At 41.1% G+C, this 26,991-nt stretch overlaps 1 protein-coding gene and 1 pseudogene across 1 annotated transcript; one reads left to right on the top strand and one right to left on the bottom strand.

The window, feature by feature from the left end:
* Positions 1-155: 155 nt before the first annotated feature.
* On the bottom strand, positions 156-919 carry LOC110986074 (uncharacterized; annotated as a pseudogene).
* Positions 920-7,696: 6,777 nt separating this feature from the next.
* On the top strand, positions 7,697-26,669 carry LOC110986073 (sterol carrier protein 2-like). Its single transcript, XM_087144134.1, has 5 exons — positions 7,697-8,075; positions 20,817-20,886; positions 21,214-21,346; positions 23,860-23,936; positions 24,189-26,669. Exons 1-5 carry the CDS (start codon positions 8,059-8,061, stop codon positions 24,285-24,287), a joined length of 396 nt encoding a protein of 131 aa, XP_087000260.1. The 5' UTR covers positions 7,697-8,058; the 3' UTR covers positions 24,288-26,669.
* Positions 26,670-26,991: the final 322 nt, after the last annotated feature.

The raw sequence follows: 26,991 nt of genomic DNA, 5'->3' as shown, positions 1-26,991 counted from the left end.
TGTTGGTGCGCACACTTTGGCTGAAGATAGACTAATCCCGAGGTGGCCAGACACTACTCTCGATCCAGGTTTCTTCAACGTAATTGAAGAGCTGACATACTAGGAGGGGTTCTGTTACTTGGCTCTGCTGCTTAATGAAAGCTTGCTGTACATGTTCATGTTGGAGGAACGGCAAGGCCATCAGCTTGCGGATGATGCGTTGTATGTACGGCAAGCTCCGATGTGTATGGTACAGCTAACCCGATGCTTTGGCACTTTCTCCAAAGCGCCTGCGACCAGTGATCCAAACAACCTTTGATCTGACGATCGGGGAAGATGGCTCGAAGTGCAGACCACAATCCTGCTTCAAAATCCACAACAAAGTTCTGGACATGGCTACCTCTTGAGGGCAGATTCTTCTTCACAGCCCGAAGAACTTTGCGGTAGTCCTTGGTGCGGCGAGACATCAGATACAATGCCAGGGGAACTTGCTTCTGCTGCCCGTGCTCCAACTTGACAAAGGCATGGATACTCAGGAGTTGGGTAAAAAGGCTTGTGCACAACCTTGAACGTACCGTCAAGGTACCAGGTCTTGGCTTGGTCGAGGATCGTGGTTTGCTCCGGTGACATGAAGAGCAGGTGTCGTTCAACGCCGATGATGACATCCTTCACCAGGAAATTAGAGATCGGTGGGTTCGTGTGGACGAAGAGCTTGGCGGGTTGGCAACCAGCACCAAGTTGGCCAGCTTGGGGAAGCTTGCTGGTTGGACGTCAGGTGCTAGGCTTGTCATCACTTCCTCCACAATAGCACCAGCAGATCTGAACACATCCTGCTTCGACTTGGCTTTTACTGCTGACGCAAACTCGACAGCAACAGCTGCGTCGGGATCCGCTGGGTGAGAATGTTGGGCGGACGAGCCAGGCTGGAAGACATCTCCATGCTGCAGGACTGACACTTGGCATCGTTGACACTTGCCACGAACACTGCATACCCAAGTGCACTTGATGGAAGACGGGTTTCGCTGCCATCTCTTGGTGTATTTGTACCCCCGGTTATCAACCAAAATTGGCTTCCTTCGCAGGGTTCTGTTCTGCAAAATCTTGTACGTGATTATCAACTCGTGGTCAGATCTTGAGGGACACGTGCATCACCGATGCTCTCCTCTTCCGGTGGCTGGGGTATCTCAAAACTAGCCGAGACGTCAAACGGCACGTCAGACTCCACATTGCTTCAGGGGGCATGCTCGTCCACTTCCCTCACATCATCTACCATTCCAGCAGGGGAAAGTTCTTGAGCAGATACTCTGGCACTTTCTCCCACTGGAACTGGAGAATCAGTAAAAGAAATGGAACACAAGGCGCAATGCCACGATGTGAGCTCTGAGGAGTCATCATTGAACTGCTTGTAATCTTCAGCCGAGAACCCCGTTCCACTGGCGAGATGTTGCCATCCGTTGCAATCGTCGCACTGCAGTGCCTTCTGGTTGCTCCGGGCAGCCTTGGAACATGCAACACACGGGAACTTCATCTTGACTTCTTGTACTGGCTTGAGCAAAGCTTGGAAAATCTTGTCTCGACAGCACGGTTATCACCATTGGAACAACTTGGGTCATGTTCTATCCATGTGAAGTGAGGAGCTATTTAAAAGAGAAAATTGTCAGTGGTATCAATGCATCATCTGCTTTCAGATTGTTCGATGTCTGCAACATGAAGAATCTCTTTGCAAAGGGATTCAACAACAGACATCTGAGACAAACTTTCACGGAGAGAGCTAACGGCTGCTTAATGAACTTTAGGGATGATGGCGTTCCTTTAATGTACACCCATCGTAAAACAACAGTGATTGGCTTCCTTGTGAACATCCAATCAATCGTTGGCATGTTCTCAGACCTCTCTGGTGGCCCATCACCCAGACTCAGATACGACAAGGACATTTGAAGAATTAGCTGGACTTCGCTGTTTTTTGGAACTTATTTTTATCAGCTCAGGTCTTTCTCCTCAAATACGGCATATAGAATTCATGCACTGTTCACATACCGGTACATAATGTGGTACCAGTCACTGTGGTGAAACGTTTACACATTCGCTAAAGAGATATGATTCAATGTGTCTGAGTTTGACGACTAAGTTAAGCAATAAATCCAATCATCTTTATTTTTAGGTACCTTTTGACCTATACATTCTGTCAAGATTACATCAAATTATTTTTCGGTGCTATTATAGAGACAGAGGAGGATTCGTCAATAACCCCTCCGTCACACAGTTCAGGTAAGACAGGTATGCTTGGTTCGGTATGCCTACACAACATGAGCGTTCGGTAGGCTATGCATATACGAGATGAGCGTATCTCCAAAATACACAGGCCCAGAATTGAGGAAGATTTAAGCCTTCGAAGTCACGATCAACAAATGATATTTTACTTAATATGTCATGTACTGTTTAAGTACCAAAAAATCTTGTAATCTTCCCTATCTTGAACCAGACGAGCCTACAGAATTCCGATGTGTCACATTAGTCCATCGTCCAACACCAGTGCAAATAGTCAACGGGATAAACGACTCTTAACATCGGCACTGACACAACGTCTCCACAATCGATGCACGCCATCGTCCATTCTAATTTCTAGGAACCTTCAACTGCAACGTGGTCTCTTACATTGCAGGCTAAACTGCTGAACATAATCAAATGTCCTTTGCGTTGGGATCATACAGCCCTTCTCTTTGTTTTTCTTCACACATCAACTTTATCTGATATAAACAAACTTCACACGGATTTTCATGTATAAGCATGTAAATTAACAACCTACTTCCTTCAGTTTTTTTCTTCTTACTTTGCCGCGGTTCATTCTGTTCACAGCCACAACACTAGAGCACTTCTCAATTTGTTTCTGCCTTTTGTACGCACATCCTATTCCCTGAATGCATTGAGATTCTACGGACCCCGTCTTTGGAATATAGTATTGATGATAATATTAAGTCACAGTCATTAGGATGCTTTAAGAACAGCTACACAAAACACCTAGTTTCTGATTATCTGAGGTAGCTCCTTCTCTTTTATCATTCTGATTAACCCTTTTGTTCTTCTAACGTTTCTAGTGTTTGGTAATTCCAGTTTTTGTTACATCTTGGTCTGTTGGTTCATCTTTGTTTTGTTTTGTCCTTGTTTTGTTTTACTGTATTGTACCATAATTGTCTTTCATGTATAATCTGTTATCAGTCTTCCTTGTCTGGTTCTTTTTCTTGTCTAAATTAAGCATTTCTGTATAAGACTTCTTAACATGCCTCCGTACTTTGCCCCCTCCCTTTTCAATGTCTTATGATGGTCTCGTTTAATTTTCACTCTTGTAAAAAATCTTTCATTTACTGACCTTGTGTATAATTTAACATAAACATTGTGTTACGATCCGAAAAAACTCCAAAATATTTAATTATTCTGAAGCTTGAATTTTCTCCGATGCAACAAAGAAGTCAAACAAGATCACACTGATACAAGGAACAAATAAACAAATATGATTTGATGAGAATGTTACACTTGGCATGTAAGGAAAATAGTAACGAAGAAAATGTTGATTGGAACTAGTTTACAGTGATAAGGAATAGCTCATAAACAAGGTGTTCTTACGGGCAAGAACTTGCCAAGGCACTACAGTGAAAAACGCTGGATTCCACATGGCGAAAAACAGTTCAGTCCTTCGCGGTGCGAAAAAACAAGCTGCAACGGGGACAAATACCACGTCCAATAAGAATGACCGGGCTCGAGACAAAACGACGAGGGCGCGATGACCGTGGCAAATACAGGAATTTGGTGATCCCAACATGAAGGAATAAAAGGATCCCACAAACTGGAACTAGATTCAGTTCACGAACTGGCTTTTCCGGAACTTGATTCAGCTCTGCGCTTCACATGGTCTGGACAAACTTTTCTTACAAGTGTTGTTCCACAGATGACTCGCCACCACAGGTTGAAATAGTGCAGAAGTCAACAAGTCAACGACTTCTCACAGCCTGTATACGGTAGAATGGCCTCCAAAATCTCTCTTGCGGTGTGTGTATCTCTCTGTTTTTCCTGTTTTTATAGTCTACAGTCCGTTCTTAGAATACACTTTGTAGCATTACTTACTCTTACAAGAAACTTCCGAAACATAACTGGAAATATCGTCAGCTTCCATGAAATTTCCCTCACGTACAACAACGAGAATATTCAGGGTGCAGACTACTAATTCAAGTGAGAATTTCTGGCCAGCTCATTAGCATTAAAAGTGCCCCCCACAGTATCTTTTGAAAAAGGAGATTGTTTGGCCCCCAAAATGGTGAGATTGTGTAAATTGTTGCCGGGATCGACTCCCTGGGTCTTTGAGCTTTCATATGAGAGCAGAAGGGCTAAAAACTACGGTTTAAAAATGGTCCTAAGTGCCCGAGAAAGTTGAGGGTTGCCACTTGAAAAATGGCTGCAATCAGACTTCGGAAAAATCACTTTTTGGGGGTGATTTTGTTTTGTGGGAATGATTAAAAATGTAATTGGTTTACCCACAAAAAAATGAAAAGAAATTGAAAGATAAGTGACCAGACAAGTATTTCATTTGTGTTTCAGAAATCTCAGGGATGTTGGCTTGCATGCTATTGGGCCCTGAACAGTGCTGATTTTACACTGTTTTCAATGGGGCTTGAATAAGTGGACTGTACCCTTCAGACTATTCGCTGTGGCCTGGCGTCAAAGGCGGGTCACACACAGAATCGTGGGCGGTACCATCATTACATAATCTGACACTCGTACAGAGACTGTGTGTGTAAACATGACATACAATTGCAATATGGAATGTTGAGTCAAAAAAAAAAAACCTGTATGGAGGCACTTGTTCAACATCCAACCATGACCAACTCGGATCTTCATCTCAGTAATCTCAAAGATAATGGGGGCCTCGTTTATACCCATCTAAAGATGTGATAGCTGTTTGCAAAGCTGCGGAGAGTGTACAATGAAAACCAACCGTCTGTGATCCCTCACCTGCTGTTCATTATCTCCACAATGGAATGCCGCACTGCACTGATCCTGAGCATTTCTCTCAGTCGTGACGCCCTGACCAGTACCAGCAGCCGATCGCTGCATCGCAGGTTAGACTGAGCTTACGATTTTGGGGAAAAAGCAACAGAGGATATGCAGCTAGGGAAATATAGTAAGACGACTGAAATCTCTAAACTTTTCCTGTTCATAGGACAGAAAAAACCTGGAAACCAATTTGTTGATTAAATACACAAAGCAAAACAGTCTAGCCTGGAAAGCATGCCGCCTCAGCTTACGCATTCATTTTAAATTACAGGGCAATAATGGCTCTCTGTATGTCCTTTTGGTTTTTGTTTGTTTGTTTGTTTGTTTGTTTGTGGTGCATTGCGTACACGATACGTCAAGTTCGTGCATTTTACTTTTACAGACACAGAAATCAACTTATTATCCCAACACTCGTGTGCATTGCAATCGTCCCAGGAGCAATTTTGATAGATACGCAGCCTTTGGCGCCATCGCATATTATGGAAAGTGTGCTAATTTAAAGGGTGTAGTGTGCGAAATGTTGTTGGAACCCAAAACAGAAGCATGATGCACGTACACACATCGAGAACACTATACATTACAACATGCATCGCGAAGATACATTATTATAAAATTAAACTTAACGTCATAGACAAACTTTATAGATAAATAATAGCAAAATTCACAAGAACGTCATACGTGAAATTAATGCAGGTCAGTTAATTTTAAAATTAAGGAGTTTAAAAAATTACATTGCTAATTTTTGATGAAAAAATAGAAATTGTGAAATGATTAACTACTTCTGAACATTTTTGTCTTCTTGGTGCATTTTAGCCATTTTGGGATAATAGTGCTGAAAGGGTTAATTTGAAATATATTGCCAAAAGGCACGTGATCAGTGATATATGGAAGGGCTGCGTAGCACCGTGATCAGAATATCGACAAGAATAGAATATCAAATCAGTGTTTTGAAATATGTGATTGCCGAGCTTTCGGTAACTGAGTACCTTCTTCAGGGCAAGCAGATTCAGCTCTGAATGAACGCGGAAAAATTCACGTTCATTCCCCCGGGATGCAGCGTTCCATTTCTAAAATGACGCACTTCTCCAGCGTGTCATTATCGTGATCAGTGATACTTAGTGAGAAGATGAATTGCTTGTACCAAGGCTAGGTTTTTATCATATCGCTGACACTGCGCCTGTGTGAAAGCACTGCCACTGGAGAATCAAAAAAGTTAAATGATGCTTCACTAACAGGAAGTGATAACCTCGCGGTCACAGGTCGTGCACAGTGTGGCCAATCATAGCGCAAAGCCAACAGCCCATCCCAGCTCCCTGTTGGGGCTCTTGTTGACGAGCGAAGGTCTACATTTGTGAAAATACAAATCGGCATACATTCCACACACTGCGTATTATAATTCAAACATGCGAAAAGTTTTGCCAATTAGATTTAATTGAAAAAAGTTAAATGGGTCTCTTGTAAAATTGAAAAATTTTTGTAATATCGGTTTTTGTCATTTTTAAAAGAATTATTTGGTATTTCATTTTGATTTGTTTGTTTGCTGAGAGGTGATTGAATAAATGGTCGACGGATGCAACGTGTCTTACCGATGGCGTATTGGGCGAAATTGTTGCGATGAATGTCACATATAACGCTTCAAAATTTACGAACTGCAAACATTACTAACATGATATTTCCAGAGGTGTTCCTGGGATGACATGGGAGAATGGTTCATCCCCACGTGCCCCACCTGGATATTATGGTGGCCTTGGAAGAACATCAAACATTTGCAATCTCGCACATTTTGTTGCATACTTTGTCGTATAGTTTGCATACTTTTGTTCAGCTGTTTTGTCAAGAGCCTGGGGGTAGACGGGTTGTTTGATTCCAGCCTCCGTTTTGTTTGTGCGTGTGTACGGGAATATCGCAAGATATTTGCGATATTTCATGTCTGTCCTGGGCCACCATAGATTATGCATCTCAATCGAGTCTAATACTTTCAGAAAGAACTGTGCTTTCGGAACTGTGCATTGTCCTGCATGGCAAGAGCAAAGGGAAAGAGCGATATTAACTCATCTCTTCCGTTTTTATCATAGTTCATTTTACATCTTTTCGAGGGAACTTTGTATGACTGTGTTATGGTAATTGTGGCAATCGTCTTGAGTCATAATGTCGATAGTCGAGTGGCTGATTGAGAATCGTGTTACGATAGGAATAGCTATTTTTGGCATGTTTGGATGATATTAAAAGATTTTTGTTTGTTCACGTCCGAATACAAGATAGTGTTTGTCGTCAGAGATAATTTACGTATTTTTGGTAAATCGCGTTCTATTTTCAGCTTCAGCAAAACTACGTGCATGTATTCACTAATTATGGTCCTGATGTGTGTGCACATGTCACAAGTTAACATGTGATGGTTGTCAGTTTCGTGTGTGGTTTGCAAAAATTAAGACGAGTCGCAAGTCAGTTTGATTGTATCCGTCCTCTGGCTTGCTTACCTACACGTAAAGGCTGAGATTTCTTATGGAATTTAAAAAGTACCCTCTGTTAAAGCTGTAAAGGCAACTGGAAGTAAAAGCGTTCACAAAACAGCGGAAAAAGAGTATGGACCAATGTAATGAACTGACATTTAGATATACTCCTTGTAGTAAGCTGTTCAGTACTTTGACTTTCAAATTAGGAAGGGCACCCAACGAAATAAGGTGCAATTACATCCATCCTGGACACCAGTACTGTCTAAACTATGCTGTCTGTGGAGAACCAAAAGATATAACTTTTCCTTTAAGAGCACATAGTCAATCGAACTAGGACATCTTATCACACAGTTTCTATAATTATCATGAACGTGCGGTTACGTTAATAGTCTACGGCTGTTTCGCATTGATTAACAACAAAAACAGAACCCGCTATAAAACGCAAAACGCCAGACACTATGAGGAGAATCCAATCCAAGAGTATTTTCAAAGTTGATCTGACATTATGGGGGCTTGGTGAATAGATCATATCGTGTAGATCGTGAAGTGTAACATCTCTTGCCCGTAGTCTGCGTGCATCATGGAAAGTGTGAACAGGTGAGGCAATGTGTCATGTATTTAAGTTGTAGTAAATAAATCATTCAAACTCCGCATTACCATGAGCTTTTGAAAACAATTCAAATAAAGACAAGCCATCGAGAAACTAAGAGAACTTCTGATTATGAATGTGTATGAAGGTGGTGAACAGTTGCGAGGAAATGCATTTGATATACCTGTACAAATTTGAAGTTTAAAATAATACAAAATAAAAATTACAGAAAGAAAGAGTTGCATGTCTGACTAAATTTGGAGAATGTTTTGGTAAGTAATGACACTCAGTCAAGAAGGCATGGAACAAACAAAGACGCGTACCACCTGTCCACGTGCTGCTGCAGTACCGTAATGGCTTTTAATTCTGGTTGCAGAATTACACTATACTGGACATCTTCTTCACACCGAAAAAGAATATTAGCACTGATACGCATGATGAATTGAAAAGATTTAAAACGGGAATATTATTGTCCAATACTGGCCGCATGGTCACCGAGGTGAAGAAAACAGAGCTAATGGTTTTTGCGGGCATTTCCAACAACTTCCAATTACTGCATTCAATTTCATTTTCGTTCAGATCTTCCGATTATTGAAATTCATTTTTCTCATTCTATTCCAGTAAAGGCACTTTCATCATTTTCTATTTCATAACTATATAGCAAACAAATTAAGTGGATTTAATGAAGCGAACAGTGCTTTGCATGTGTTTGTTTTTGGCTTCTTTTCAGGCAAATAATTTCTCTTAATGTGTTCAAATTGAAGTTATGTATGGCTTTGAAAAGTTAGTTCACGTTTTCTTTTACTTTCTGTGTTGCAGTGCAGAAACTTTAGTGTCAATTTTAATACCCTTTGTGTCTCTAGACCACAGTGGGGTGTTGCACAACGAGAACGTCTTTCTCTCCTGCATATAAACTTGATCTACATCACAAGACCCTATTACGCCCTTTCCTTGTAATGTTTGTCACAGGTCGTCTTTTTAACTTTTTTTGTATGACATGTGACTGAGTCAAATACAGTAAACCAAAATGAAGTAGCAGGATTGTCCGCAAGAAAACTTGAATTCTTACTACTGAACGAAGTTGAGTGATCTCCATTATAAAAGACTTGATATGACACGCGCACGCTGACGCATGGTTGAGGATAGGATTCGGGAAACGTGGACAGCTGGGCAGTGAGGGTTTGCGGGACTTCGAGCATGCGTATTTTATAACATTTTGGGATGTTGTATAAATCATTCTTTGAGATGAATACAGTAGCAGTATTTTACGTCTTAGCTCAGAAATACTCTTTAATTAAGATGTTTAAGGGATGGGACGAAAAGAAAGGTGGTAGGCCTATGTTTGAATTTCGATGGATATATTGCAGACAATGAGCTTGTATTAGTCGTAATCCGTTCCGAGCGGAACAAACGAGGGTGTGTTTTTTGGTACTCACCAGACATTATAAACGCATAGACCGCCAGGTCCTATTCAAACTACAGGGGCTTCTCGTCTTTTTCGGGGCGCCCGACAAATTCACCACTCGGTATAGGGAATTTACGTACAGTTGAAGAATTCCAGCCATGAAGTTCTACAAAGCCATTTTTCGATTGTAAAAAAGATCCTCTATTCATTTAATCTGGCCATTAGGGATTCGAAACAATGCAGTTGCAACATTTGAAAAGAAGCGATAGCAGTACCAAAGAGCAAAAAAGTGAACGTATTTTAGGAGCACCCAGTGTAAGTGCAGAGCGGGTAATGCGCACTGACCACGCTGTCATCCGTCGCTTCGCCCATTGTTTGCCCATACTTTTCGGTTTTACGCGCGAGACCGGCGGGCTGTGAGTTTATATGTCTTGGGTACTCACCGCATAGGCGCGCCATGAGGCACGCAAGAATACGTGCGTTTGACGCGGAGCGCGCTGAGTACGCGTAACTAATTCATGTATAGTTTTTACGTACGTGCAGGACGCTTAACCACCTGTCTTTCTTTTGCCGATTTTCAGTGCACTTCAGCCCGGGACGGATATCTGTTGGGCTGCTTTTTTCCTATTATTTATGAAAATTCAGAACTGTACGAAATAAGTACTGCCCCTGGTAAATATTTATAAAATGCAGTTGAGTGAATTTACTCAGTGATACTGAGTGCAATCTGAGTAGTTAGGTTTAAAGTTTACAAATTAATGGAAAGAGCCGAGGACCTCTTCGAATAATATTTTTCTGTAAACTTGTATGCCAAAAATTGGAAAACCTGTACCGGAACCGGAAGCTGTCTCTTAGCGCCAAGAGACGAGTCCGTTGCGATGGAAGTATACCGTCCCAGTCTGAAAACTCCGTTGACTGGGCTGTTGGGCGCCGGAAGGTCTGACATGATTGGTCCAGTGTCTCGTGACGTTACTAAAACAATTTACACGTGACTATGGAGCGTCAAAAGTGGACAACCCCATTTTCTCATTTTCTGCGAGCAGATTTTCGGGATTTTGGACTTTGCCTAAAGCATTTTTAAAAAACGCAATTTTCCGCTAGGAGAAATTTGGATTTTACTTCAACGACTCTTCGTGGCGCGTCAAAAGTGGACAACTAAAAACTTCAAATTCCCACTGGCAAAATTAATGTCATGCTCCAAAAGTGGACAACCCCATTTTCTCATTTTTTGCTAATAGATTTTAGGGTTTGGAGAATTTGCGTAAAGCATTTTCAAACTCGATTTTCTACTGGCAAAAATTGGAAATTTACTTAAAATGTCTTCGTAGCGGGTCAAACTTGGACAACTAAAAACTTCAAATTTCCACTAGCAAATTTTAATTGATGCTCCCAAAAAAGGACACCCCCTTTTTCTCATTTTCTGCTTGTAGATGTTCGGGTTTTGGGAAGTTGCACCACCCCTTTTCATAAAACCCAATTTTCTGCGAGCAGAAATTTGGACTTTACTTTACTGACGGCGGGGTGGTCCAAAAATGAACAAGTTGAAAACTGAAACGACCACTGTGCTCCCTACTCTCAGAACGGAACAGTCTTGGGAAGATGGGAGCCAACATTAACCGTAGAGGGTCAATGGTCTCCATCTGACGGATGGCGTCACAGCTCGGGAAAAAATGTGGGTGATTCCTGTTGAGAAGCTTGCAATTAGGAAAGGGGCCGCCCAGAGCCCCTCAGTCCTCAATAGCACTGTCAACTTCCGACCTCCCAGCGCACTATGTAATTAGAATGACGATGGCGGCTTGCCGTCCGAAATTTCCATTTTAAATAAATAAGCACATGGTGATATGTCCCCTAAACGATGCTAGCTGTAATAAACCATTGTTTCCATGTCCAGTAGAATAATTATATTTTTGAAGAATGAAAAAAGGTTGTTATTGAAAAAGTCATGTCACGAGAAGAAGCTAAGTGCTGTTTGATCAAGTGAACCAAAAGTTTCAAAAACTTGAACTTGCTGAAATAATTTTAACATCCCACAAATTCCAAAACACGTATTCAGCCAATAATTCCAATAACAAAAAAGGATAGCCACGAAGAAAAAAAAACCCTTTCAGCTAGTACACCAGTCGGTCACTGATATGATTTAATTTAGTATTTATCATTCAAATCTTTTTCAAGTCATCAATACATGTGGGCAGTTATAGTGGAGGCCTGGGTCATTAATATGAAGACAAATGATTCAAAGTGACAATGTGAAGAGATATTAATGCAATGAAAACACAACCTTGCAATTGACGGCCCAGAGCAGTCATCAGATACATGTACTGTGAAATGCACGGTGGATGGTATAATAAATCTTATATCTGAATATCAAAAAAATGGTTGTTCACTTTTGCCACTCTAAGTAATTTCCACCATAATCATTTCATAATTTTTGTCAGTCTTGGACGTACATATTATTTTCAATAATTTCCTTTAGAATAATACTCCCTTCCGATAAATCCCATAAAATTCACATCCTTGACGTGAAGAGGGTCCGATCTTTTTAAGTTGCATAAAAAAGGTCAATCACAGCAAGGGAATGTCCAAATGACGCCTGATGCCCGTCAACACACGGCTCCGCACGTTTGCTGTACTACACAAAGGACCGTCACTGTGGCAGCTATACTTCGCAACTTTCGTCCATATTATTTTATTGGCAGGGTCAGGTGATGCAAATCTTCCCAAGACTGTTCTATTTTTGCTAGCAGAAAATTCAGTTTTTGAAAATGCTGTACGCAAATTCCCCAAACCCGAAAATCTACCAGCATAAAATGAGAAAATGGGGTTGTCCACTTTTGGAGCATGACAGTAAATTTGTCAGTGGGAATATGAAGTTTTTAGTTGTCCACTATTGACGCGCCACGAATAGTTGTTAAAGTAAAATCTAAATTTCTCCCAGCGGAAAATTGCGTTTTTGAAAACGCTTTAGGCACAGTCCAAAATCCCGAAAATCTACTCGCAGAAAATGAGAAAATAGGGTTGTCTACTTTTGACGCTCCACAACGTGACTCAAAACAAGACGGCCTGTGACTCGAAATAACGACCCTTGGATGCCTGACTTATGTACAACGAAAATAATGGTAGCTGGTTTATTCCACTGATCTCTATAATAAACGACACAGTATTCTCCACAATCTGGCTCAGATAGTTGTATTTTTTCAACCAGCCTTTATTCAATTTATACCTTCATTCTCAGGGAGTCATACAAGAATCACAAATGAATCGTAACGATGTGTAGTAGGTAGCTTGCCAAGGCAACGGAGACCTAGGTCATGGCTAAACAGGCCCAGCATGATGCTGACCATGTTGCTTGTAGTTTAACATGTACATGTACATGTAGGTAGGCCTGTCACAAAAACGGTAGGTGTGTACGCAATCATTGTCCGATCGACATAATTCATAATAAAATTCCTGGGAAGGGTTCCAAATACGAACGCCAGTAATTATTTCCTACAGTGACATAATTATAAGCAAAAACATGTTCAGAAAAGTTCAATCTAGGAGTGAAAAACCAAGTCTTTCGTGTAGAAAATATAGCCTAGGATTTGTGCACAGGGTATCAAGCAGCGTCTGTATGGAATTCTTTCCGACATCCTTCTCTTTGAGAGTTTCATTAACGCTATGTATGTGAGCATCCCAATCCCGTGACACCAAGTACAGAATGGAGACATTTCTTGATGGTGCTCACATGATATACATGAAATTTTAAAAAGCGCTTGATTGGACAAAAGGTTGTCTATAAATTGCTGCAGATATTCCAAGGGCATTCTTTTTACAGCTTTATTGCCTTGACTTACATTTGAGGAAGGGGATTCAAGAAATAAGGATATTGGGCCAGAATGAAGATAAACACATGATGGAACACTTTCTTATCTTTTGAGTGTGTACCGTTGACTGGCAAACAGTATGTATACATAAATATCAACAAAAAAGTGAACCGCATTTTTTGTTTGTCAGAAAAGAGGCTACAATTGTAATATTTACAATCTATATATGTTTTGAAATGAGAAATATGTACATGACCACCTCCAACGAGCTGTGGGACCATTTACATAAACCAGTGTATACAAGTAATATTTACGGAATAGAGAGAGTATAATTTTTATATGTCATGTAAAAAAGGCCACAATAAATGTCATCTATATACACCGGATTTTCAAATACACAGTCGACATGACCACCTCCAATCTCCTGTGGGGCCATTTCCATAAACCAGTATGTACATTATGGATGAAAGTATTCTTTTAATGTGCCAGGGACATGAAGTCACAATTATGACCTGTATACACTGAATTTTAAAACTCATGAAATGCACACAGGATCATCTAATCCCATTTGGGCTATTCACAGATTTTGTTTTGTATATGTAATATACATAGTGTAAACATTTTAAGCAATGACGTAAGGCTTGTGTGGAGTATGCTGGAATACAATCCAAGATGGCAGATGTGGATTTTCAATCAGACATGAATAAACCAAAAGATAGATCTTTGTCTGAAATCTCCCAATGTTGATGATTTGAACCATATTAATGATTTTAATCCCCCTCTTCCATTTCACTGCCATGGCCATGTTCCTGGCAATTACAAATTATTGTGCATATTGTGGTAGAAATCTGGTATATGGTATAATAAGCAAAGTACACATTTTTATGGACAAATCTGTTGTTTACTTACAACTTTGTAGAATCGAAAGTAACTCTGATTATAACTTAAAGCAAAGAAATATTGCATGCTAAACTTAAGAAGTGTTCATACATATGTATGAACGGCATACAAAAAATACCTGAAATGTCATTCACCCAAAAAATGGATCTAGTAGTTCTTCTTAAAAGCTGCTGAATAATAATAGTTACGACAGCAATAATATCATGCTTATTCTATTAAATGCTAGGCCTTGTAATGTATTGTGACTCTGCGCCCCTCCGACGAAGGCGAGGGCGCCCTCCTCCTCCTCCAGGCGCGGCGGTCGGATGGCACGTACAGGAGAGTCCCTGAGCGGCTAGGGACGAGTCCTTTGGAACCGAAGTATACCGTCCCCCAAGAAAGTTCAATGATCTCTGGTCTTCCTTGAGATGATGTCTATTCTGATTGGCCAAAACTTAGTGATGCAATCCGGACAGAACTGACTGGAAATAAACTTCGTCTGGACACCTGACTTATATACCAAAATCAAAGTGACTGGTTTATTCATCAACGCTCCTTCAATCACACTCAACCAATGCACCAGTAGAGGGCGCTATTGACGGGAGACTGTGTGATAATTATAACGGAGCATCGAACACCAAAATTATTTGTGGGCATCCAGTGCCGAATCAGAGACTTTAGCAAGTCTACGGGGCTTACTGTCTAGGGCTGCACTACACGCAACTCACGTCACGAGATAGCAATCCTTCCTTATATCGACCGCAAGCTCCTATACCCCACCACCAAAAAGCCCCTCAACGATACACGCACCACTTGGGACACAGGCACAGTCCACTAGACAAGGTGACTTTAACCCTTGCACAGAATTCTCGACTCTTAACTCGGGATCAGCCCTTGATCAGGACCACTAGTAAACTTTGCGCGCTTTTTATAGCTTCGTGAGCCGGCCGCCGCTGCAACTACGCCTGCGCGCGCGCTACATGTGACTAAGCGAAAGCAGTGCTTAACCCCGGGCAAGGCGGAGCCTATGCGCTGTGTTGGCTTAACACACAGCTAAGTGCGACTAACATCTGCCCCTGTTACTGGGCAGATGTTGACAACTATAAATTGACAACTATACACACTATGATTTGCTAATAGGCCAATATTAAGTACCTTTCCAAAATGAATTATAAGGGCAATGAGCTCGAGCCCCGAGCTGGACCAAGTGAGGGGCAATTTTCCAAGCAACGCAGGCTTCTTTAGTAGTCACTGAACTTTACTGGTTCACAAATGCCTATGGATTGTACACAGTTCAGTTGCATCGCTACCAACAAAATGAGCACTCATGACCAACACAGCTCTTTTCAACTGATGAGGGGATGCTTGTGCTCGAAATAATTAGAAATATTATCTTAGTAGTGAATAAATAAAGTTCTGCTGAGAAAATACCTTTTCTCACATAGTCAGTACACTGCAGGGAATTCACGTAGTGTACTAGATAGCAGTAAAATTCAGCGTTTTCCAAAAGAATAGCCTATCCAAATGTTACACATCAGATATTTGAGAATGAAACTGTTCTTAAATTTTGATACTCAGAGAATGGAGAAACAATACAGAACTTCAAATGAAATTTTCTTTAAGAAATGGAAATGTGACAAGCTATATTTACCGCATGTGTAGGCTTCTTCCCAGTTACGAAAACAGCAGAGATTTTGTAGATGATGAAAATAGTGAAAAGTAACGGTACAGGTACAGGGCACCCCCTTTAAGAGGAGCAGTCTGGCCAGTCTTAATCAAAACATGATTCTGTGAATTGATACGAGCACTTATCTCTCCTTGTTTTATGGTGAAATCTAAAATATGGGAAAAAGTTGTCTTGCCTTTGATAAACTTCAACATGATAACTACAATGAAAAAGTATTGTACCCGCTCCTGACCTGCCTCATCTTCAGTGGTTGTGTGTAAAGTATTTTGGGTGTCAAGAAAATTGCCAAATTATTCCCTTAAAAAACGTGGAACTTTTTCAGTCCCAGATTCTGGTTCTGGATTTACTCAGTGCCCTGAGCCTCACCACCAAACACATACATGTACGTAGTAAAAGAGGTTGGAGGTTGACCCGTATGTTTGAGATGTAATTCTTGGTCCATTTTTTGTTACATTAGACCTCTTTACAGATGATGTTACACAATGTTTAACGCGTAAATTTTTAAATGGTGCTCAGTTGATCCTGGGCCCCTACTGGTTCCTGAAGTGTGATGTCATTAGATAAGAGCAGTCTTGTGTTAGCATGAACATCAGGCCAGTACAGGGCCGAATTCCAAGGTTATTTCTTGTATTGACCGAACGTGCCTAAGGCCTACCCAGAGCCTATCGAAAAGACTTTAGCTGGACACACTTACCTTTTTTGTTCTGGAAAAATGACAATTTTCTAACCCTTAGCCTACTAAGTGTCCCAATTCCGTGCCCGAAAACTTCTCGCATCGATGTGTAGCTAGGGCCCACAGTAGGACTATGGCTTAGCTAACCGCAGATGAGGCACTGAAGTCGGTAAACGTCATTCTTTTTCACTGTAACTGTGACCATGGAGGGAGGAATTTTTCGTTTTCCACGGTGTCACTTACCAGTTAAATGTTTGCCTACATCCTTTGACCTGCCTATTTTTGCAGTTAACTGTCCAACACGACGGCAAGTTGGATTCTCGTTCACGAAAACTGACCGGGGAAAACTGGGATAAACATGTGGCACGTACCATGTTTAAATTGCCGCTCTGGCCGTCGTTTGGAAGTAGCAATATGGCGGCCAGTTACGTTGACAAGAACAGCCAATGCGCATTCCAGATTTCATTATAGGCATCAGTGGTTTCTCCGCACTGACCTGAAGTGCATCCTCGTTGGCGAAAGAAAGACATATTAAGTTTTTCAAGCGGGTTCTAGCACTCGTTCTAGACCACACATTCTAGACTAAAATGGATGCGTTCGATTAGATTCCCTGAATACACCAGTGTTACACGCAAGGGAAGCCTCAAAATGAGGGTAATCGAACGCTGCCGTGTACTTGCCAAGGCATTCTGGGAAAAAGGTCAAGTCCCTGCCACTTTCCATCATGTACGTCCATGCACGAACAGTCCATCCGTGACGTCATTACACTCGGGCAGCCTCCAGAGCCCTGCTCACCAGCCGGGGTAGTAGAGCAGGCACGATGATCACGTGATGGCTAAACGAACGCTCTCGTGTAAGTTTGACTGACTCGTGTAAACTAATCGAACGCATTCTTTGCTTGCACGTACTTGGCGTGCTCCGCGTCTAACGCATATGAACTTGCGCCGCGGTGCGGTGCGTGAGTACTAAAGGGTTGTCAATTTCATTTCAAAACACGCCCTCCTTTGTTCCTGCTCGGAGTGGATTCATCAATGCCACTTCAACCATACGCACAGCCAATAAACACACAACCAATACACCAGTAGAGGGCGCTCTTATTGGGAGGAGTACTGTGCACTAGACTTTACCCGTAGGAGTGTAGCCCACAAATACTTGTGTGCATCTAGTGCCACCGTGACCTCAATAAGTCAAAAGGGCTCTCTCTTGATATGATGAAACAAATTCTTAATTATGAGGTCTAATGCCAGGTGCAACACGCAAATATGATAAAGTTAAAAAAGTGCCCACCATTCGCAACGGTGAGCCCTTATTAAACTTTGTTTACCTACGTTTTTACAAGTACTACGCAGCAACCCCTGTTGCGCAAGTACATTATTCGCCTGTTTCTTGTCATTTGATTTAGCATCTAAAGCTTTTGCGCACGCCTTTGTGTGAAAAACTAAAAGCTCATTTAGACTCGTTTCAATCTTGTTGAATATAATTCGACTTGACATTTTGTATTCTGCAGCGTAAGCACGACGTTTGAAACCAATTTGGCTCGGCAAATCGATTTCGGCACGACAGAGGATTTTGACTTGACGGGGCCTGCTGTGCTTGTATCATTAAGTACGACTTAAGCATGGCGTGGTTTCGAACATCGAGTTTATACTGCTAAGTCGAATACAATTTTCTTCGAAGTTGGTCGAAAATTTCGTTGATAATTAGGAGTGCGCAGGTTCACACCGTGCATTAGTGTGGGGAGCTGTCCGTGTTTGATCGTGAGTAGAGCACGCGCTCAACCTTTCACCTTAATGTTTATATTGTTGCATGGCAACAATCTTACCACTTTCAAACTTTTCTACGCCTGTATTGGAAACAGTTCTGGTTTCTATGGAATTCCATATCTGCCGTCGCCCGTCACATTTTGCTTTTTGTTGTGTCCCAATTCTGCCATTTACCAGTTCCAAACATGCCATTTTCCGTCGTGCGTCGCCCGTCGTGCGTCGTGCGTTTCCCGTCGTGGGTTGTTCGTCGTGCGTCGCCCGTCGTGCGTCACCCGTCGTGCGTCGCCCGTCGTGCGTCGCCCATCAAATGTGTTGCATAGGACCTGCAAAAGCCGTTGTTTAACAAATGACAATGTGATGATTCCATTCACTTCTAACGATCTTTTCCGAAGCGGTTCATGCTGATCAAGCAAATCTCCAAGACTCTGCTCATACTGAGTAACCAATGTGTCAAGATCTGTGGAAGGGGATGAGCACATTGGAGAATTCAAAATATCCCGACGGAATGCATCTAAGTTAATGTCACGGAGTTTCCGTGTCTGGACATTCACGTTAGCTGCAGCGGGGCGACCAATGCTTAACTTACAGATGACACAGGCGTGATCAGATGGCATATAATTACTTATGGTCAAGTGGGAGATAAAAGAGTCCGAAGATCTTGTTAAGAGAAGATCCAGTGTATGACCCTCACGATGTGTTGGGCCAGATACGTGCTGTTTCAGTCCTGTAGATTCAAGGAGGTCACAAAATGTTGACGCCTCTCTGTCAGATCGATTGTCAATATGGAAATTGAAATCTCCTGCTATCATGATATGACTGGCATCATGAACAATATGTTCCAGCAATGTGGAAAATTCTTGCATGAAGAGTGTAGCTGTGGGCTTTTTGTTGAGCAATCTCTGAGGTCTGTACACAACTATGAGACGGAGAGGTTCGTTAGAAGGCGAGTTAATGGACAAGTCGATGTGTTCAAAGGCATCGTAAACTGATATCTCATGTCGACGAACATGGAACCCTTTCTTAGGCATACAAGAACCCCTCCTCGAGCCCTGTTCATGCGAGGGATGTGATGAAACTGACAGTTAGGCAGGGTGTCCTTAAGATCAGCCAGAGTATGGTTATCACGATGGTCACCACTCAACCAAGTTTCTGTAATAGCGCAAATTGTCAATGCTGTTCTGTGCGATCATATCGTGAATCATAGCTGTCTTACGTTTTACTGACCGGGCATTCCAAAGAGAAAAATTACAGTCTGATGAGAGCTTGGTGTTAGCTGAAATATGCACAAGGTTGGTAGGATTGGAACCATGTTGTCCCGAGGGCTGTATACTCTTTTGTTTAGTACATGCCAATGCTAAGACAGGAATTATTCTTTTCTGTTGCTTGGCCCATGATCTACGGCCCCGTCGTGTGGGTTTTACAGCACAGATACCCAGTTCTTTCAGTCTGTGGTAGACAGCTAGTGGTATCCTAGCTTTGTGGCTGCGAATGGTCATGAGATCATTGCTATTGTACATCAGTGGAGTCATCAGGGTTAACAGTGTGAAGAGCAGCAGCACCATTAAGGTGCATACTCTGGAACCGGCCATCCGTAAAAAGACAATAGACGTATGTGTGCAGGCCCCAATGGGGAATATGGTGCTTGATGGTCCCAAGGGGGTTTGAAAACCACCAAAACAAAATGTAAGATATCACCAGAGTTCTTGATAAAAAGCCTCCAGGCTGGTCTTGTAGCGTCTATGTCAGTAAAGCAGACCTAGGCAAAGTTTCTGGAGCACAAGCAGCCGAACAAATGATAGAAAATCATGAACAATGTGGAGCAAAACATGAGTGCAACCTACTGGCGCAACATCACATACATCGCATTGTGACTCAGGCTGAAAGATCACAAAATCACGTGTCATGTTGTACTGGTCCACCATGTTGGCTTCATGAATTAAGTTCGACGTTTGAAACCACTGCAGTGTTTACGCTGTGCTTACATCGCGCTCACACAGCATAGGTACGACGCTTGAAACAGGCCTCACCGGTTGTGTGTTATTAAAAAGATTTTTAGCTACCGGCTTTGTTGACGCATTCATTTTAGAATTTACCGTACAAAAGCCATCCAAAATTTAACGTTTACCATACATTTTTGCACGAATGTGGATGCGCCTAGCAGGCGCTATAACGAGTTATTAAATTGGACTTGGACTGCTCCTGTTTTGATGCAGCCAATGACGTACGTACACTTCCGCAAACATTGCTTTGTCGGTTATAGCTTGGAAACCATTCTGAATGTAATTCAATTTGACCAGTTTCATACCACCATGATCTCTTTGCAAATGCCCTGTTATCTTGTTTCTAATTTTCAGAGCAACACCTTCTGAACGGAGAAACTTTAAGTTGACAAGATATGCACACGTTGAGGAAACAATTAACAGCAAAGTAATTGAACAAAAGTCATATGCATGTATAAAATGGTACAATCACATAGGAATGTACCTCCTAAAAATATTGCACATGTGAGCATTTTTTAAATTAATCTCATTTTTTTCAGTCATCAGCCGCTCCGGTGTCCTTCCAAGACAAAACTGGCGTTTCAGGAGCTCAAGAAACGATTACAAAGGGTAATAGTCGATTCAATCATCTATTTCAAGTTTCCAGCTTCGATGTGGGTCCGCATGTGTCTGCGTGCATGTTTGTTTTCTAAATGAATTTTGACACTCGTAAATTGCAAATTGTTTTGTACCGTGTATTGTGAAGGTAGTTTCATGAATGTTAGGTTTCAGCTCTGGTGTTCGATAGACATGCAATTTCTTGGAACGAGTGTGACGTAACTGTGGTATACAAGGAAGGTTTTGTCATTAAAATTTAATAATGGAAGGCAATAACTTTATATAACAAAGCACTTTTTCATTTTTAGAAATGTAATCTGTGTTTTTGTTTTCTCGAAGGAAAGTGAGAGTCTAACGAGAAGAGTGGATGCCATTTTGGGGTTCCGGATTGCCGAGTGTCCCGGTGGTAATGTGGAGTGTTGGGTGGTTGACTTACGTCAAGGCATGGGTGTAGTTAGAAGAACGAGCAGTGGCAAGTGCCCTCAGTGAATCCGTTGAGTGACAATAGTTGACCACGAACGTTACCTAATTTAACGATTTAATACATAGATCCCGCCCTTGTACACTTTATATCGGACCAATACACCATTTGACCTTAGGGGTTCTGATTTTGATATTATTGCTGTGCTTTAAAAGCCTCTTTTAAGAGTAGTTACGCCCTCAGTGTCTACCTCAAAATGGGGAAATGTCTGGTAAATCTTGTCAGCTGTGGATGAACGAAATTCCCTCCAACACGAGTTGAAATACCACGTAATCAGTTAAAACCAGTGTATGAATACCAATGAGTTGTCTGATGATCTGTATGGTATTTTTTGGGCCAGAGTTCGGCAGATTTGTTTGCAAACTAAAGTTTTGAAATGTTTGTTATCATCTTGATCGATCTGTCATGTCATCAGTACTTGGGGATGGAATGAGGGACAGCGATGGCTTGTGGAAAGCACACATAATTTTATCAAGGCTATAAACAGGCTCATTTGTCAATTCTAAAGATCCCAGGAAGATTTAATGGATTTGGATAATTTATTTTATCGCTTTGGGATAAAATGCATTATTCACCACAACGCACGTTGTTTAGTCGTTGAAACAGTCCTGGTCATCTGGCTTACACCGTGTCTCACCCATCACTGTCTTGCACTAGCTGGCTTAATGGGATCAGCAAAGTGGCTGCATGGCCTTACATCAATCAACAGAGGCCTCACAGGGTTCAGAGAATGTGGTACTTCTTCCGGGCCCAGACACCTAAACTGTCTCGAGGGGAATAATTGGTGAAGCCAGAAGGCCTCAAGGAAATAACGGTTGAACCACAACAAGTTTGGCACTAAAAATTGGCCACTTCGGCTTAGATTTTCGAGGCGGGAACACACAAACCCACCACCTCCCCATCTCCACCATAATTTTGGACTATGAATTTAGCTTTTACTGGTTTAATGGCAGGAACTACCTGGGGTGACACGCAGTTCCCAAAGTAAACAAATAAACAATTTAGGCGACTTATCTCGCAGTGATTATAACGTAAAGTTAGATATTAGTAATGTTTCGTTTTGTTTTTCTTAAACACTACGCCAAGCACCCTCTTGTTCTGGTGGGGCTTATTCCAACCGCCTGTTCAAGCGGTGGAAAAAACGGCGTGCTTTATTTAAGATTTTCTTAATTTGTAAAGGATAAATAGATTCACATGACTATTAATTATACGACAAGCACCTACTGGTTCCAGTGGGGTTTGTCTGCATAGCAAGTGTGCCAAGAAAATTCCAACCTGTTATACCAAGTTTGGCAAGTCTTTCTGTTAACAACCTTACCTTTTTCTGCCAAGTGTGGCAAGCCTTTGGCGAGTTTGTTCCTGTTTTTCTGCCAAGTGTGGCAAGTATCTCTTTGGCAAGTGTGCCAGAGTTTCTGCCAAGTGTGGCAAGTATGGCAAGTGTGCCAGGAAAATCTTACAGAATTTCTGCCAAGTGTGGCAATAGAAAGTGGCTTTGAAATCGGCAAAAACAAATAAACCTGCCGCTCGAAATCTTTGCCAAAAACCAAAACGTGGTGTCAGTGTGTGGTTTGTGCACATACAGTTGGAGAATAAAGAAGGAAACACTCTTTCGAAACGTTTGATTTCTTCGATTTTCTAAATGATAGTTTTTTGAAGGGGTCAAAGGTCTTTTAATGAAACTAAATTTTGAAAACATTGTCGATTAGAACATGTAATCCTCATTATTTTGATACTAAATTTACAAATATTTGGTGAGAATTTCCGGTTATGATGTATCTTTTTATTTATTTATAGTTTTTCATCCAAAAGCGCATTTAACGCCAATTACAGGTTGAAGGGATGATTAAGAAGAGAATATAGAAATGTTCAGTTTTGGAGGTGGGAGGAAAACCCATAATAATTATTCGAGGGAAAACCCACGGAGTCAGGGAGGGGTTGAAAACCCTATCCATATTCTGGCCTAGGTGGGATTCGAACCCGGGTCGCAGATGTGGAAGGTGAGGAAAGGGCCGTTACACCAACCTGACACCCCAATTAACCCGACAGGGTGATTTTTAAACGAAAGTCTTCTATTTTTCTTGATATCTGCCCTGACCAGATGGACAAACTCTGGCGTGTGTTCATTGCTCATCAATATCTGGAAGCAGAGTAATTTTTACCAAAATAAGGAGACTTAAGGTCAAAAGGTGTGTTGGTCTAATTATGGAATGACCTGCTGCTGTTGGAAAACGTTGAGGCACACATCCCTTCAATTATTTTCTGTGGTTCTTTAATAGTGCATACTTTTTCTTTTGCTCGTTACATTGTGCCTAATTTTCAGTTTGTTTCCTTGACCATTTTTTCAAGCAAAATAACATAAGTCGCTGTTCTATTTTATGAAAAGCCTTTCGTTTACAATAAAGGTTATCCTGTGATCACCTGAGAAAAATCAAGCAGTTAAATATGTAAATGTAATTAACTTTCTAAAACACAGTTTTCTTGTATTTTGCTTCTCTTATATACAGAAAAACCAGATATCACATTCCATATCACTGAAAATGATTTGTTTGAGCTTTTCACAGGAAAGCAACTACCACAGAAGGTGAGGGATTAGTTCAGATCGTTTGGGTCGTTCCTGTGTGTGCACTAGCGACGAGTTGGAAAGTCAACAAGATCTGAGCTTTAAAAACCAAAAGTCAAAACCCCCAATAAAGAGAATCAGAAAATCAGATGTTCGTTTTAAAACAACTTGTCCGCTTTAAGCCAAGAACTGAATCATGGGGTCAAATCCAAAATAATCCACGGTGTATTTATGTTTGTTCAGGACTATTCCCTTGTTCTTTTGTTTTAACAGCTCCTTCTTACAAGACGACTGCGTATTTGTGGCACTAAATCACTGCAGAACATGATTCACTATTTGATTCCTGACAAGCGGAGGAAGTCCAGGCTGTGAGGGAAATTTGAGTTATTTTATGTATCATGGATGGGTGAGGGCAGTTTGCAAGCGACTGTCGGGAGGAAGTCCCAAATACGAACAAGCGCTGCTGGGACGGCCTGCCAGTGAAAGAACTCTGCATTTAATATGCATCAGCAATGCCAGCTCTGGTTGGGGGGGGGTAGTTCGCGCCATGGTCGCACGTTTGCGAATGAAAGAGGGTCCGGCCGTGCTCAATGGTACACTTTCGTTTATCCTTGGTTATAATGTCCGGACTTCCTCAAAGCAATTGGACACTTTTATCTAGAAAAGAGAAAAGCACGTTAATATAATGATAGGCATTGAAACTGTTAGAGTATGTACCACCCAGTCGCTATTGTATTGGCAAGTTAAGTAGGGACCACGCTGCACGTCCTCAAGGATTTCGACCCAACTTCACCGCAGAATCGGTGCCATCAGACTCTCTGCATGCACTTTGAAAGATGCAGCACACCGTGGCGTAAATTAATTTTGTGCCGAGAACAAAGGGAATGGGGGATTGTGGGAGTAGGGAGACGACTTGTCCGGCCATGGAAATTGAATATTGGGGGAGGGGGTGCTCACATCATATGATACTAGGGAAACGACGTTCATGATACAGAGGAACATGTAGGGCCTAATACCTTCTTGCCGAACCTTATCAGAAAGTGTATGGCCTGGTCTAATTTCCAAAGATGTAGCCTAGTTTGCGTAGGGGAGATATTAATTTTTTATAACGGGTAATACATGTACGTCTTAAAGGGCAAGAAACCATTATTAGAAACGACTTTTTAAACTCTCTGTATATTTTGTAAGGGAACATGACCATTTTAGCTCCGTCCCCCAGTTCACAGTTTGTGCTCAGCTAGCAGCGTACACTGTGAGCTTGTGTAATGAGGGAAAAATAATAAGCATGGCTGGTCTAATAGGTCGTTTCCGAAATGGACTTCCAGAGCTATTTCCAATGAAGCGAAGATCTAGATCTAGCTCTAGATAACAGATTTTGATGCAGCCTTGACGCGACTAAGCGTCCACTCTCATAAGAAGACCGGCCAGACACATATGTATTCAGATTCATAAATACCTTCTCAGTTAGACAGTCAAAACGAGTTTAAATTCTTTTTATTTTCAAACACACCCTTCTGGTAACGGTGTGTGCTTCTGCGAGCCGGTGATTTATCAGCCGTTTGAGACTGGCCACGTGATCGGCTTCCGACCAATACGAATGGCTCAGAAACTGTCTTAGGTGTTTTTGAATTACATTTGATGATGTACAACGCCTATTCTATTTGATGACAGATTTGGTGCTTTAAAAACGTAATTAATGTTAAATTTATATATTAAGCTGAGGAAAATGATGAGAAAAATGGATGGCTTCACTAGCATAAGCCTTACCGTTGATTTCATTCCTTTAATTCAAATTGAAACGTTGGTTTGTAAATAACAAAAGTTATATACTTGACAAGTTTATTGCTATAAGATGCAGAGGTGAAATTCAAGTATACAGTAAAACGCAATTGTGATTGAGATAAAATCAGTTAAATTCAAATAATGAAAACTACTTGTATTATGGTAAATAATCACAGGTAAAGCATACACATATGATATGCAATACAGAATGATTACAAGAGTTTATGTGCCACTAAACCTTCGTATCAATTGTATATACAAGTGAGATATATAAGTAGCATTCAATCACACTGTGGAAATACGTGCTAAATGGTAAAGGTAGAGCGGCTAAAAGTGATGTAAACTTTAACAGACTTTGATTTTAAAACACACATTCGTGACTTCTGAAGTTTTCATTCGTACTCGATCGAGTATTACTTGTAGAGTTGAAATTTTCATGAAGTGGCACCCATGAAAACGTACGAAAATAGACATGTCGTCCAGGATTGTTCCTTCCTTTTTGGGATACAAAACGCCTTCCATATACAAAATGTTTATATTGGGAAAGATCATTTGAAAAAAAGATTATATTTTTGACACAGCCATACATTCAAAACATGCAGGTTTTGTGGTGACTGTAGAAGGAAGGAATTTTGGGAGTCAAATTTCGACCTCAAAAATCAAGCGGTTAGGACACTAGTAATTTTCCAGCCACACATGGTTCCCCATAGGCCTATGTCGTGTGTGTGTTCGTCGTTTCGAGGTCTTTACTGAAAAGGAATTACTTCAAACCATCTGGTATAATCATTGTTTTATTTAGTGATCCCATGGTCCCATTATGAATATTGTGCTTGTGGATATGAAAAAATGGGGACTGACATTTCCAAGTGGCACAAAATTATTCTTAATAGATTAATTATTCTGGAAAATTTATAAGAAAATCATTTCCAAAAGCTACATAAAAACTACGTAAAATCCATATACTTTAACTTCCAGAAAGAAATGTTAGGCAAGTTAACTACAAAAAAGAGTCTTTAGAAAGAAATGTTTTAAGCTGTAATTTTCAAATTAAAAATTCATTTATTTATTATTAAAATAAAAGATAGGAATTCTATTGTCCTTGGAAAAGTGTTTGGCCAAATAAGAACTCAACATACCTTGCGTTTTATGGGCAAAGCATCCCCCTTTAGATGGAAACGGTACGAAAGTGTTAGAGTGATGAGACCCACATGCAAGCGCTTAACGTATGTATATTCATATTTTAGTTGGTAACCAACACCAGAGCTGCGCTTATTGCACATAATATGGGAGAAAA

Source organism: Acanthaster planci, linkage group LG12 (genome assembly GCF_054643075.1).
Source record: "Acanthaster planci isolate LZ-2023a linkage group LG12, COTS_SCS, whole genome shotgun sequence".
Taxonomy (NCBI): Eukaryota; Metazoa; Echinodermata; class Asteroidea; order Valvatida; family Acanthasteridae; genus Acanthaster; species Acanthaster planci.
This window is presented reverse-complemented; position numbering and strand designations above follow the sequence as displayed.

What these genes read in the sequence shown, in the direction of transcription:
- LOC110986073 (XM_087144134.1), top strand. An exon ending in TCAAGAAACGATTACAAAGG is followed by an intron (nt 20,887 to 21,213) that starts GTAATAGTCGAT and finishes GTTTTCTCGAAG; the next exon opens with GAAAGTGAGAGTCTAACGAG. An exon ending in GAAAGCAACTACCACAGAAG is followed by an intron (nt 23,937 to 24,188) that starts GTGAGGGATTAG and finishes TTGTTTTAACAG; the next exon opens with CTCCTTCTTACAAGACGACT.